We start from the raw sequence: 15,389 nt of genomic DNA on the forward strand, positions 1-15,389 counted from the left end.
TCAGTTTTTTTTTTAATTATATATTATATTACCCTATGAATCCCCTCTGGAACCTGATTGTCCTCCCTTCCTCTCCAGAGGTAACCGTTACCATGAATTCAACATTTATCCTCCCAGCATGTAATGTTTTATAGGCCTTAAAACTTTATATAAACCATATCATACCAAAAACATTAGTCTGCAACTTTTTCATTCAATGTTATGTGTGTTTTTTTTTTTTTATGGTCACAAAATTTATATTTTGATTATCACAGGAGTATGGAAGTTTGCAACAGGGTCCAGTAAGAGCTGTGCTATGTAATAATGTAATATCAGGTCCCTGGGAAGTTTAAAATTGGTCATTTTTTATAATTAAAAAAATCAATTAATCTGATAATTGACAGGTGAGCCAAAATTTATTTAAAAAATTTTTTTAATAACCTGAAATTATTTTTGCTTTGAAAATCTAATTGTACATATTTGATCATAATTACTTGGATCTTTAAAAAACAAGTGTTAATAAGGTTTTTCTCATTTATGGAAGCCACAGAAGCCATTGTGGATAATTTGGAAGACAAAGAAATGTAAAAAATAGAAAATAAAATGTCCAGAATCTATACTATTTCAGAAATAGCTACTATATGAATTTTAATGTATTTCTCTCTAGTCTTTTTTTCCTATGTATATGCAAACATTTTGTTTCAAAACAAGTATTATGTCATATAAAGTTTATTATCCTTCACATTACTTCACGACTATGACCTCTTTTCAGTGACTGTTCTTGGGAAATTGACATAAATAGTTGCATCAAAGTCTTCATACAAATTCACCAGATTTTATTTAGCTGGTCCCCAAAGATCGAAGGGGTAAAGAAATGGCATTATCTATGTACCCTGATTAAATTCAAACCATTTTTTTCTCAAAGTATACTATTCAACTTCAAACTACATTTTTTGCCTAAGCAAATAAGTCCTCAGTAATTGTGTGATATGACTTAGTGAATGCAATCTTTGATAATATCAAAACTCCACTTCTATTTTTTATTTTTTTAAAGATTTTATTTATTTTTTGGCAGAGAGAGAGAGACAGCCAGTGAGAGAGGGAACACAAGCAGGGGGAGTGGGAGAGAAAGAAGCAGGCTCCCAGAGGAGAAGCCTGATGCGGGGCTCGATCCCAGAACTCTGGGATCACGCCCTGAGCCAAAGGCAGACGCTTAATGACTGAGCCACCCAGGCGCCCCTCAAAGCTCTAGTTTTAATACAGGGATGAAATTTTGCTCCCAAAAAGCATACTTCAGAGACATAAAGTAATAGGACACTGTTGGTTACTCACGTTAGAATAGAAGCTACCGTGATACCTGAGTGATTTTCACACACGGTTTTGATCTTTGTGGGTTTATGTTTAATAGTGAAAACCAAAGGTCAATGTGCTTCCTCCTTATAAATAATCAAGTCCATGGGTGACCTAGAAATAGAGTTCTTGTGCCTATGCTGTTGAGATGGTACTATTCTGTTGTTGAGATGGCACTATGTTGATAGAAGTGGCTCCAACATGTTCTTTTGAACTGTTGCATACTGTTCCATTGTTTGCATAAACCACAACTTATCTATTCTTTGTTATTCCTGTTTCCCATTGGGTTTTGGTTGTTACAAACAATGCTATGGTTATACATTTAAAATTTGAGCCCATTGTTTCAAATGCAAATGAGCATAATATCTATACCTTTTGAGTCCTGTGGTCCTGGAAAGGGCCTGAGGGTTGTGAATGTTGCTCTCCTTTACACCTCACACTTACAGGGGGTCCTTATTAAGTAGATAGATAGTTGGATGGATGGATGCATGCATGCATGCATGGGAAGATGGATGGATTCATGAATTCTTGAATCTCTTGGTTCAATATTTCTTGGTTTGTCAAATCTTTTACATCCACCTGTAAAATCTCCTTGCCTGTGTGGAATAACAAGGTATAAACTCTTAGTTTCCTTTTCTTCTAGATGTCGAAATGCTTCAGGCCGGTACATCTAATCCAGTCCCTGGAGATGGTTTCTCTCGGACCACTAAGGACTCTATGATCCGCAAGTTTTTAGAAGGTAATGTGCAACTGCGAGCGGGGAAGCAAAAAGAGGGAAAGTGAAACACATGTAAGAACATTGCTTGGTTCCATATGATGGTTGTTCCATTAAAGGAATGGGCTGCCACGCATACCTGCATATGGCGTGATTGAAGGCACTCCATCCCTGTGAGCTGCCCCCTCAGCCTGTTACAGTAGGCCACGAGTTCCCACCATTGGAGCCACTCATTTGGGTAACAAGCTGCCTCCAACAAGAGCCATTTTAAAATGCATATGCTTATTTTTATTTGACTAAAATTATTGAGTACTGACTATGAGCAAAACACTGCTCTGGATATTGGGCCAGAGGACACAGAGAAAAATAAGATGCGATCAAGTGCCCTCAAGAGACGTCTTTCTGGTGAAGGTGGAGAACATAAGGGAATATACACAAACATGGTGGCGTTGAACTGTATTGCGTCATAGTTAAGAACATGAACTCTGATCTGTATTTAGTTCCCCCTTCAGCTGGCTGGAAAACCTTAGACGAGTTCTCAACTCCTCTGGGCCTCAGTGTCCTCAGGTGAATGTTGTGAGAATTAAATGAGATATTGTCTTGTGGGCCTCTAAGCAGGGCTGGACATAGAGCAGGCAGTGAAGGTTTATGATTGTGCTGTTGTTGTCATTCTTATTATCATTGAAGGTCGGAGAGGGCGGGTATTAAATTGTGTGGCTAATTCCTTAACTCTGTCCAGTCCTTTACAATTAATGGGGGCAGGGTCTGTTGATGAAGTAGGCATAGAAAGCAGGGTGCTAAGAGGATGGGGTTCAGGATGGGAGAAGTAGTTTTGACAGTGAAGAGAAAAGAACAGTTGTGAGTAGTGGTAGATAAACCATAGCCTGGCTAGCTGCCTGTTTTTGTATAAATAAAGTTTTATTAGAACACTTTGTTGTCTCTGGCTGCTTTCACACTGTAAAAGCAGGATTGAGAACTTGTGTGCATGGGGGCAGGCACCTTGGGAATCACTGTCTCTGGTAGGGTAGCCAGCAGCTCTCCCAGGACACTGATTTTGTTAACATCAGACAAGCCTCTCCAGAATTTCTTCATTCCCTTGTACAAGATGTTCAAAGATGAACAGGTGGGCGCTTCTCCACTTGTTGGAAAGTTTCAAAGGCAGAGCCTTGGAACTCAGAGCCCCTGGATGAGTTAAGACCCCCCTGGTCGGTCAGTCCTCTGGATCCAGGACACAAGGAAGCCAAGAGCAGTCTCCCCACAGCTCAGAAAAGATGCAACTAAAAAACTTCTGATAAATCTGGATTGGAAATCCCATAGGAAGAAGGCCCAAGCTTTATTCATTCCTGTATCTCAAACAGGCATTTAATAAAGATTTGTTGACTGTGTGGTGCTGGGGAGAAGAAAAAAGTGAGAGGAGAACACCTGCTATGTGTACGCACTGAGCTGGGTGCTTTTCCTTTACCGTCTCATTTTGTCCTCACGGTACTCCTGTGAGTAGGTCTCTCAGGGAAATCAGACTCAGAGAGGTTATGCGATGTGCCCGAGGTCCCCACAGCTCACGTGTATGAGGGGCGATGGCATACGAAATCGGGTCTGCTGAGATTCTCAAAGCCAAGGGGCCATTGCACTCGGTCCCAGCACAGAATATTGCAGCCTGTCACCAGGAAGGGGGCAAGGAAAACCTTACGGCTGTGGGACCCCAGGGGCAGAGGGGGAGCGGCAAGCTTCTGTCCTGAATCTTCCTGGTTGATGGAGGGCAGAGTGGGGGCAAAGGTTGCAAAAAAGTAGTAGAGCGTGGAGGTTAAGCACACAAGTTCTGGAGCCAGCTTTCCTGGATGCCGGTCTGGCTCTACGTAACTTGGGGCAAGTTATTTAAATCCCCAAAGGCCCAGTTTCTTCATTGGCAGAATGAGAATAACGAGTGTAGTTCTTCCACAGTGTCGTTAGGCAGTCAAAGGAGGTAGCGCGGGTGTGTACTTGGAATAGCGCGCGGCACAGAGGGGGCGCACAGCCAGGGTTTGCTGTGCTCATTTTGATATGGGGGAGGGGGTGCCGCAGCCGTTGGTGGCGAGGGCTGCTGGCCACCCTCACGCTGCTGCCCAGGCGCCAGGGGGTGGTTCCAACTGTCCTTTGACTTTGGGGGCTATGCGCTCTTTTCTCTAGTTTCAGTGGGATGAATAACTGAATCCTAGCAATAAAATTAAGATGCTAGAGGTTAGTGCTCACTCCCCTTTGCTGCACTGCTGGGTGCCAGATGAAGGTGACATCAGTGTTTTCTCAGTTGCTTCACGTGGGGTTCTCAGTGGGTCATACAGGAGACGATCTAGGGGAAGATCTTTGCCAAAGGGCAGTACAGGACAAATAAATTATGGTCACTCTCTCTGTTCTTACAACTGTCAATCAGCCGGTTTCTTTGGCCACCGCTTTCAGGCACCTTTCTCTGTGTTTCTAGGTAACAGCATGGGAATGGCCAGTTTGGAGAGGGAGCTGCACCACGGTGGTCAGGAGGAAGATGTGTATCACGTGGTGGATGACGATGAGGCCTTTTCCGTGGACCTGGCCAACAGACCCCCCGTCCCGGTGCCCAGGCCAGAGGCCAGTGCTCCCGGCACTCACCACCTGCCTGACAATGAACCGTACATTTCTAAAGGCAAGTGTGGTAGGGAACGATGCTCAGTGGGGTCTTTGGAGCTTCTCAGTAAGAATTCCCTGGATCCTCTTAACTTCTGAACCATTGTTTGGAGACTGTCCCCTTCTGAATGGTCTCTAACCAGCCCCAGGAGATGGGGTGAGGGCTAGGGCAGATTTTGGAGCTGGCCCATGGGCCATGATCAAATTCAGTTCTGGCTTTCCTGGATGTCCAGTATGAAGACAGAGAGGTAAACAAGTTTACCTCTACTCCAAATGGCAGGAACCCTGGTAAATTTTTATCTCCTGAAACTATTATTAATTTTTAATAGTTGACATTTATTGAAATCTACCAAGAGTACTTTATCTGGAACATGACATTTAGTCTTTACAATAATGAATTAGGTAAGGGCTGTTATCATCCCATTGTACAGATGAGGAAAACGGAGACTCACAGCGGTCACTATTACCACGTAGCAGAGCCAGTATTTGAACTCAGGACGCGCGACTCTGCAGTCCTGGCGTTCAGCCACTATGCTAGGCTCTCTACCTACCTACACTAACACAAACTGGTGAGAGCTGGGTTCGACGTCCTCATTGTGGTCCCTGGGACATCAGTTAGATGCTGACTCATTGTCAGTTTCGCTCTCTTTTAGGGCTTGATTGTATTGACAGGATTCCAAATACTGTAAGAGCTAAGAACTGCCAGATCTGTGTGCCTGACCTCCATTCCATTTTTAATAGTATAAAAAGGTTGTGGAAGCTGTGATAAAATGAGATCACAAATTGGGGAAGGTAGCCCTCAACAGAGCCCCAGCTACAGGGTGACCAGCTACACGTGAATTTCAGACAAACAGCAAATAATTTCTGTCCCAAATATTGCACTCTTTTTTTTTTTCCAGTTCTGGTTGTGGGTTGTTAAACCCGGCAACCCTGCACTGGGTGGGAGTAGAGCTGAGGGACGTTATGGATAGCCTGGTGCTCTCCGTGCTTGTGTTTTACCGTCCCCTTGGGTAACATCTCCTGCGGCATGTGTAGCAGACACTATGGGTACTCTGCCCACATCCCCCAGCTCTGTATATTTCTGTGCCCACTGGCTGCACCCTGCCCGTCAGGACCCATGTCTCTTAGTCTGACCGCTTTCTCTGGCAGCCGGAGCCTCCTCTGCGCTTTGGCAAGTCAGGCTGGAAGAGTTGGGGGATTAATACCCCTGAGCCCCAGCAGCCAGTGACGGGTGGGCTGGTGGCTGAGTACCCCAGCATTCCTGCCCTTCTGCTGGGAGAACTCCGAGGTGCGGGTTCTGCATTGCTTTCCAGAGCTCCCCAGCTTGCCCACCCAGGTAACTTTACTGGATACCCACCCTGTATGGCTTTATCCACTTCCCTGCCTCACCTCCATCACTCCCCATGTTGACTCCTTGCACCTGGATCCTTGTCCCCAGGGCTGCTTCTAAGGGAACCTAAATGAAGAAGCATGTGAATATATATTGATAATTCTTAAATGGCAGGAGAGTGTTAGTGTTATGGCTCACTGTGGGGAGCTGGGAAAGGGGCCTGGGTGATTCCTAAAGATCCCTGAAGGACTTGCTGGGCAACTGGGGAAGCAAAGGAAAGAGAGACAGGAGATGACAAGAAGGACAGTGATCTGGAGGCCAGAACCCCTGGGTTCGTGTCCCAGCCTTTGCATTTCCCAGCCTGGGACGTGAGGTCAGTTGTTTCATTCTCTTTAGCTTTCCTTTCCTCATCTGTAAAATGGGTCTCATAATGATACACGTATACATCAATGCATGTATCATAATAATACCTAAAATACTCTGCAGAGCCTGATTGTGAGGGTCAGATGGGAGAATACATTTATAAACTGTGGTGCACCGTGCAGGTATCAGTCGTGTTAACCCGCATGCCGAAGTACTGCTGCGCTCTTGGCACCTGTTCCAGGGTTTCGCTAATGTTGAGTGCTTCCTTGTGCCAGGCACTGTTCTAAGCACTTTCCAGATTAACTCATGTAATCATCACAACAACTTGGGGAGGAAGGTACTATTAATCATCATCATTCTAGAGATAAGAAAACTGAGGCCGAGACAAGCCGAGCCTCTTGTCCAAGATCACGTGGCTCCCAAGTGGCCAAGGCAGGATTTGAATCCAGCGAGTCTTCTCCGGAGCCCAGGGAGCCTTAATCACTATGCATTCCTACCACCAAGTGAGCATTTGTCACTTCTCCGTTTTCCTGTTGGTTTTGGTGGGTCTGTTGCTCACGACTGACTTCATCTGAGTCCCTTCGGAGCTGTGCGTGCCTGTATCAGCCGCACTGCTCCAAGTTCTGTCTTACGGCACCGCTGATGTATTAAGTGGCCCTTCCTTTAGTTCTCCAGCTTGGAGGTATTCCAGTGTTCTGGGGTCCAGCTCACGTCCTTGGTCACGTTATCCTCTTCTTTAATGATCGGTCACGTCCTCTGGCTGGCTTTGTCTTTCTGGCGCTGAGACCTAGTCTGTTGGGGCTGTCTTCATTGCATAATCCTGTTGCCTCCTACTGGAGGTGTGATTTACAGAACTGCATGCAGTGGCCCAAAATGTGATCCATCATTACCATTTTTGTATAAGATTTTGGTAATTTTTCCAGTAAATATCTAAAATATTATAAAGCCCCTTGGAAAGAAATCTGATTTGGCTTTTACCTAGAATGTTCTTTATCTCATAGTTTTTGCAGAAAAAAGTCAAGAGCGGCCTGGGAATTTTTACGTGTCCTCAGAGAGCATCAGGAAAGGTAAGCGCCACGTGCTCAGCCTCCCTTTCGTTTGACCTTAACCTCCAGGCGGTAGAAGTGTTCATGTTTCAGGGATTTTCAAGGGTAGCGACTCCTTAGCATTGGAACACAGAGAGGTTCAGGGGACACCTTAGGTGGTGCTGAACTGATGGTAAGGGGAGAGGAGAAGAGCTTGGGGCGCCCTAGAGTAGTGTACAAATTGATCATACCAAGAACTGTGAACACACTAGAACGTGTCTGCGACAGCACACAAAGCAGTGTAAATAGTGAGATTCGTGCCAGCAGGATGAGAGTGGGCGGCCTGGCACGGAGGCTTTACCTAAGGATACAGCACCACCATGCTATTTACTTACCCTATCTGCACTGGCTAAACGACACTTTCATTCAGCTTTTATTGAAGAGACATTTTGCTTGCGGTTGGGTAACATTTTTCTTCCCTTTTTTTCCCTCCTCAAAAGACTTTTTTGAGGAAGTGTGAGGAGATAAGCACTCCTTTTTTCTTGATTAACTTCCTCGTACTAAAGAGAGACGTTCAATATTATCCCATCGATGATTCTTTTGAAAAGGAGATACGACACCATCTAAGCTTTGGAAGGCATCTCAAGGACTTGGGTGGTAGGAGAGTGGAATTGATTGGTGTACGCATTTTGTTTTCTCCCCACACCCCATCTTCCAGCACAATTAAAGACAGCCTTGAAGAAGGCAAATCTGGGAGAAAGGTTTGTGGGTGCATATCGACGGATGAGTGAATGGTTGGGAAGAATGACAGATGGACTTCTTTGAAGTCACCTCTCTTTTTTCTTCTTGCTCTCTCCCTAAATCACCATGCCCAGATGGGGATCCTGCTAGAGAAATTTAGAATCAGATATAGCCCTACATGAAATGAGCAGTAAAATGTCAAGTTGTCCTCATAAGCCCCAATGGCCCCATTGTGTCTGCACGGAGCTCATTCTCCACAGAACTTAGTGGAGTCACAGCCTGGAGAAAGAGAGGGGTTGCCTTCATATTTCCTGAGAATCTCCAAAACAGGGAACCATGAATCTGTAATATGGAGGAGAGGTTGGGAGAGGAACAACCCAAGGAGAGCCACTGGGGACCCAGCACCTAATCTATGCCTGGTGACAGTGGAGTTCAATCATGGTTCCGTTGACATTCCAGTCTTCTTGGGCATTTCATGTCCATGGGTCCACAGTCATGGTGCCCATGCTGCTTGGGTGCAGGGAGGACAGTAAAGGGCTGGAGTGTGTTGGGGAAAGCATCCTGTGTAGAATTTTTCTGTATATTCTCTTCTCAGAGTGGATTTTAGTCTAAAGCAGTGGTTTTCAACTAGAGGTGATTTCTCCTCTCCCTGCACTGCCTCTCAGAGGATATTTGCAATGTTTGGGATGTTTGTGGTTGTCATAGCTGAGGCAGGGGATGCTATTGACATCTAGTGGGTAGAGGCCAGGGATGAGGCCGCACATCCTACAGCATACAAGACGGCCCCCCAACAACAAAGAACTCGCCAGTCCAGGATGTCAGTAGTGTCTACATTGAGAAATGCTAGTCTAATGGCTTCTCAATAATTCAGGCTTGGGGGTTCTGTTGACTTGTCCAGTGGATGCTGTTCATACCTCCTAAAATGCTATGGCCTCGTCTACTTTAGTGTAACAGGCTTTGAAATTATTAGCTGCTTCCCTTTCTCTGATTCAATGTCATATGCCCCCCTTCTCCGTTCCACATCTAATTGTTCTTTTGAGACGCGTCCTCTTGAGCCCATGACCGGCCTCATTAACCCCACTCGCCTGCCTGCCCTCCTCAGCCGGGGAGCTGTCACACTGAGTGTTGCCATCCTTTCCAGAGCCTCTCGTCAGACCGTGGAGGGACAGGCCCCAGTCGAGTATATATGACCCTTTTGCTGGGATGAAAACGCCAGGCCAGCGGCAGCTGATCACCCTGCAGGAGCAGGTGAAGCTGGGCATCGTCAACGTGGACGAGGCTGTGCTCCACTTCAAAGAGTGGCAGCTCAACCAGAAGAAGAGGTCGGAGTCCTTCCGCTTCCAGCAGGTAAGGCTCTGTCTAGTGTGTTTCATGTCCGTTTCTCTGCTGGGCCCAGTGGAGGGCTGGGTCCACGCTGTCTTGTGTGCTACTGTACCTGAGCTCCTGTGACCAGGCTTGTGACTGGTTTTTTGAGTGTCATTGTGAATCGATGTGTATGTCTGTCTGTCACCTGTCGTCTGGGACCGCGCAGCTCCCCGGCCGAGAGCTGGATGGCTTTGCTGGTTGTCGTGAGGCTAAAGATCAGGAACAAAGACTCACCTGTCAACCCTAATTTTTCAGCTACCGCTTCCCTCTGCATGTGGCCCTCTACTTTTGCTTTCCAGCTGTTTTTCTTTTCAGAGCCCTTCTCTCCACTCCTAGTGCCGGCACTCCCACAGAACTATCACACCTTTGAACTCAGAGAACTTGGACGGTTCCCAAGAAATACGATTCAGACAACAAAACAAGTCGCAGACCTAAAACCACCCAAGTTAGAGCATACTCACACACAAACTATATGTCTGCGGGCGTGTATACAAAGGCAGAGGCAAGGGTCAGGAGAGGCCACCCCGTGGCCATCCCGAGGGTGACCACTCAGGAGACTGGGGTTGAAGCATATTCGTGGTCCAGCTGCTTCATATTAGAAAGAGGAAGCTGTGCCTACAGTGTTAGGAGACATATCCAAGACCACTTACCCAGTAAGTGGTGGGAAAGTCAGGACCAGAATGGTTGCTTTTTCTCTCCACCTCCCCATGGTGCTTCCCAGAAAGTGTGTCCTCAGAAGACCTGACACACCTGCTGTGGGGGGAGGGGCAGTGGGAGCAGCACCCATCTACGGCTGAGACGGGAGTCCTGGCTCCTTAGAGTGGGAGTAGGTGGTGACAAGTGCGGAAGTGAGTCATTGACAGCTGTGCCAGCTGTCTACTGACAATGCTCAGCGTTGAATGGACCTAATCTCTTCTGCTGCTCCCAGCATGTGTGCAAGAGAAGGACCATTGTTCCCATTTTACAGACTTCTGAGGTTCGGAGAGGTAGAGAGGCAGAGTCAGGATTCAGATGAGCTCCCCTTTCTCATGCCAGAGCTGGTGTGCCCTTCACTACACTTTCTGCCTTCTGAGTGCTCCCTGCAAGAGGATCCCCTGCTCTGCCTGCCCGCCTCCCTCCTCCTGGGGATCTGATGGTGAGATGGCACTCTAGTGCTGACGGGAACCCAGGGTCCTTATCATTCGGGAAATGCAGGGAAGCTGTGGTCCTGCAGGGACAGCCTGGCTCTGGGCAAACACTGGTTTTCTTTCTCCTGGCCAGGTCACGTGCCCACGTAGCACTGTAGTTAAGAGCAGCCAGGGCTCTGGGGCCGGGCAGCCCGAGTTACATCCTTGTTCTGTCACTTGGGGCCGGATGACCTCGGCCTCTGTGTACCTCTGTTTCCCATCTCAAATATGAAGGGAGAACACTGGACAATGTATAGCACGTAAAGGACTCAGCATGCCCGAGTAAACATGTAACAGATGTTAGCTGTCCATCTCTATCTGTATCCAAGAGGCTTCTCCTGGTCCCATGAACTTGCCCAGAACTCTTGGGTGTGGCAGACAACGGGGGCTCATATTGGACATGGCAGGGAATCCCAGGCACTGGGAGCTGACGCTACTCTGTGCCCTGAGGGCCTCTTGGTATTTCTAGAGCATCCCCCATCCAGGCACCGGTGGGTGTGAAGACTGTTCCGGGGGCTGTCCCATCTTCCCTTTCCTCCACCTCTGTCCACTTCTCTTTCACCTTCCCTTCCCCATGAGTGGGCACCACCCAGGTTCCCTTCAGATCCTTCTCTGTGCAGGTGACTCTTGAGTCCGTGTCCCCTTTCCAGTCCCACCTTTGTAGCCACCACCTGGGTGTGTCCTGCTGAGCTGCCCATGACTCACAGCATGTCCAGCAACAAATCGTGTCTGGAGGCTCCTTCCCTTTCCCGGCTCCCTGTTTCTCTCCACCGCACTGTTATCTTCCAGACACTGAGGTTGAGGCTTTCCATCCCTTGAGCTCTTCTCCCTCACTCCCCCCATCCAACCAGCTGCATGTCTTGCCTGGTCTTGCTCTCTGACGTCCTTCCTCTTGCATCTGCTCCTTCCTGTCCATTCCCCCAGTGCCAGCTTCTGTCACCTTCACGTGCCTGCCACATAGTCTCTGGGTGGATCTCCTTGCTGCCGACTCCTCCGCCTCCACTGTCAGACCTTAAAGCTGTGTCCAGCCCATGCCTTCCAGTGGTTCCCTGCTGCTTCCTGGACCCAGCTCGGTCTCAGCTATAGTCACAGCCCAAACACCCCTCCCAGTCTAGCTTATCATGGCTCCCTCATGGGACCCTTCTGGATGCCTAGATGTTAGTCCCTGGGGCATTTTCTCTTGGGTGTTCAGACACTTTGAGGTAGTTGTTACTGACTAAAATAGCAACAATTTCGGCCGTCGCATGTCTGTTCAACATTTGTTCAATGACTGTGATAGACCCGAGTGCACGGTTTCGGAAAGCTATGAGGCCCGGTGTCTTGCCCTTTGAGTGTGCGGTCTCTCTGAAGAGTCAACACACACACCCCCAGAGCCACACACATGCACAGATGCGCTGGGCCTGGCAGCATAGCTCAGTGCCAGGTGGCGTGTGTAGTCACTAAGGACTGCAACAGTCTTGGAGAGGTTTAAGGCAGAAGATGGACCTTGACCCAGACCTGGAACAGGCTCATGGGGAGGAATCCTCGCCCCTCACGGTCAGAGGAATGGGATGAAAACAGCCTCAGAGGCAGATACGTGCATGGAGTGTCTGCAAACACGTATGGGACTGGCTTGGCTAAAGGAGCCTGCAAGGAGGAGGGCAGGGGGTTATAAGGCTGGGAAGGAGCTGGGAACCAGAGGGAAGGGGAGACGCTTTGTTGTGGGAAAGGGGTCTTCTCATCAGGCACAACTTCTCAGAGTACTTGAATTTCTCTGGGGGCTGATTACAGAGGCACTCAGCCTCATTTGCATATTGGAGATGTTATTGCAATGGGATGAATCTTGCAAACAGCATAAAATCTGAAAGAAACTCTTCATGCCCAGAGGGTATATTTCTCGTATATACTTTTAAAATGAACTAAATTTTTTCCAGGAAAATCTTAAACGACTAAGAGACAGCATCACCCGAAGACAGAGAGAGAAGCAAAAATCAGGAAAGCAGGCAGGTATGTAACTTCTTGGGGGGCTGCATTGTTGGGGGCTGTTGGGATCTGTTGTCCCTAAGTCTCCTTTCTGCTGTGGCCTGAGTGGGCAGTGCTTGCCCAGTGCCTGTCCCCCTGTTTACAGATCTGGGTGCCCCACTGTACTATGAGGTTCTTTTGGGCAATGGCTTTGTCTTGTTTGTTCTTTTCTTTTCTTTTTCTTTTTTTTTTTTTTGAGAGAAAGAGAGCGTGTGGGGCATGGGAGGACTGAGGGAGAGGGAGAGAGAATCCTAAGCAGGCTCCACGCTCAGTGCAGATCCTGGTGCAGAGCTCCATCCCACGACCCTGAGATCATGACCTGAGCCGAAACCGAGAGTCAGACGCTTAAGCGACTGAGCCACCCAGGCGCCCCTGTCTTGTTTATTGTGTATCTCTAGCACCTGGCACATAAGACATGTCAGCCAGTGAGTGAATGGATTGACCTCTGCATCTCCCATCCTTTCACTCAAAGAGGGTGATAAAACTTTTTCCCCAGGCACCTGACTCTCCCTTTGGCATTTAGGAAGACATGTTTTTTGAGCAGAGAAAGGAGAAAATCTCACGCACATAGGCTCTGTTTCTGATTGAAGCAGAGGATGGCATCATTGGTGTCCACACCACCCAGTGTTTCAGAAGCCAGGACTCAGGGGTAGCAGGGCTCCTGCCGTGTGGAGCAGGGGGTCCAATAGCAGGGCCATATATTCCAGTTGTGTGCACTGAGGACCAGGCTTCTGAGCACCACTAGCCCTGCACAGTGAGGGGCATTTGCCTACATTGCATATTTCTACTGAAAGCCTCCGGCATGGTGGGTCTCTGTGATTTATTTTGGCCAGCCCATACCAAGTAGAGCTGGCAATAAAAGGCTTTCAGAAACTCTTGGATCTTGAGTAGAGCCCCATTAAATAAAGGACTAAGTTTGTGTATAACTTCCATAGTCTGTCTCCAGCTGCCATCAATAACCTGACTTCTCATGACCCTGGCCGGGCAGGTGATACCCCAGTGTCTAAAAATGACATCTTCCTTCCACAGGCCCCTTGCTCATGCCTTTTCTTTCTCACCTGTATGAAAACTCCTGGGCTGCAAGACCCAGCCGGGCAGCCCTGCTCGGGGAGGCCTTCCTGGGCCACGCTAGGCCACTGCACCCCTTCCCCACTTGAGCATTTATAGGACCTACTATCCTTCCATTCATCTGCCACCTCTCTTTTGCTGCCTCTGATTGCTATTACTTCATTCCTGTATTCAAACCATCAGCAATTCCCAGAGGTTCTGCCTTCAGAATGCATCTTAGATCTGATTATTTCTAACTATCTCCCCTGCCACAGCTGCAGGCAAGCCGCCATCATCTCTTCCCAGATGAACAAGGAGCCTCATCAATTGTCGCCCCATGTCCACTCTCACTTCTCTACAGTTAGTCCTCCAGCCTGCAGCCAATGACCTTTTAAAAATAAAGAAATCAGATCGTGCCAGTCCCTTGCTCAAGACCCTCCAGGGGCTCTGATCCCACCAGAGTAAAATCACACTCCTCACTGTGGCCTGAGAGGCCCTATGTGGTCTCACCCCTGAGCTCACCTCCACACCCCCTTAACCCCGTGCTCTAGTCTCAAAGGACTCCTTTTTTGCTCCTCTAACAAATCAAGAGCAGCCCTCCCCAGGGCCTTTGCACTTGTCCCCCTCCACTTTTCCCACGTCTTCACTGACTGGCTCTTTCCTCCTTCAGAGTTTGCTGTAAGTTCTCCTCCTCAGAGAGGCCTTCTCCACATTCCCTCCAGAGTGGCCTTCTGTGACTCACGGTGCTTTGCCCACGCTCTTTTCACGTATCACAGACTGGAATTATCTTATGTGCCTGTTCTCATGGTTATTTTCTGGCCCATCCCCCCACCGCCACCTACCGTAAGCTCCATGAGGGCAGGAGCTTGACTGTTCTGTGCTTCGCTAAATCCCCAGCGTGTAGGACAGTACATTAATTGGGCTCAAAGAATGTCTGTTGGAATAAAATGTGTGGTAACACTATTCATTCATTCCACAAACACTTAACTGAGCTCCAGGCTGTCTGCCAGACATAGAGACCCGTAAGGCATGATCTTCACCATTGGGTAGTTTATGCGTTAGTCTTTTATTTGTGTAGGTCTGGTTTTCCCAGCTGGAGCCTGCCCGACAATGCTTTGCATGTGGTTCTAGCCTAGTGAACATTAATGATTTTGACCGTTTGGGAGAAGAGGCATACAGAGGTTATAACCATAGCAGAAGGTCAGAGAGGTCATCCTAAGATGTCTGCTTGGGTGACTAGATGTTAAATGTATGATTCCACTACCCAGGCTCACACGTTTGCCCTCCTGGCTGAAGGGAGGAGAAAGAAGAGAAGGCAAAAAATCTGGTTGAAGACCTGCATAGTCATCTTAGGGTCAGGCAATAGGTTCTAGGTGGGAAAAGGGAGGAGGTGCTTTCTAAAACTAGAGCACACGAACCCAAAGATAGAAGCCTGGATTAAATGAAACAGTTCGTGCTTCTACACATAGGCAGCCTCAAAAAAGCTGGGATTTGGTGGTGCATGAGTTTTTGGGGGCCGGAGAGTTGTTGTGTTGGAGTTGTGAGTGCTGGGCAGCCGGGGCTCTGGAACTGAGCCCACTGGGTGTCATCACACCTTTTCCACCCAACCAGTGGAGATATTGAAGCAAGACACACACACACGTGCTGGGGAGTGAAAGGGTACAGACATGTGCCCT

The 15,389-nt window shown here is 48.0% G+C and overlaps 1 protein-coding gene across 2 annotated transcripts in view; it reads left to right on the top strand.

The window, feature by feature from the left end:
- PIK3AP1 (phosphoinositide-3-kinase adaptor protein 1) overlaps nucleotides 1-15,389 on the top strand; it is a 113,212-nt gene that overhangs the window by 76,607 nt on the left and 21,216 nt on the right. For both annotated transcript variants that reach the window (XM_026493770.4, XM_044382010.3), the window contains exons 9-13: nucleotides 1,973-2,068; nucleotides 4,497-4,694; nucleotides 7,370-7,435; nucleotides 9,276-9,481; nucleotides 12,579-12,651. In XM_026493770.4, coding sequence (XP_026349555.2) covers nucleotides 1,973-2,068; nucleotides 4,497-4,694; nucleotides 7,370-7,435; nucleotides 9,276-9,481; nucleotides 12,579-12,651 — 639 coding nt within the window. The remainder of the gene's footprint in view (nucleotides 1-1,972; nucleotides 2,069-4,496; nucleotides 4,695-7,369; nucleotides 7,436-9,275; nucleotides 9,482-12,578; nucleotides 12,652-15,389) is intronic.

Source organism: Ursus arctos, unplaced genomic scaffold (assembly GCF_023065955.2).
Source record: "Ursus arctos isolate Adak ecotype North America unplaced genomic scaffold, UrsArc2.0 scaffold_7, whole genome shotgun sequence".
Lineage (NCBI taxonomy): Eukaryota > Metazoa > Chordata > Mammalia > Carnivora > Ursidae > Ursus > Ursus arctos.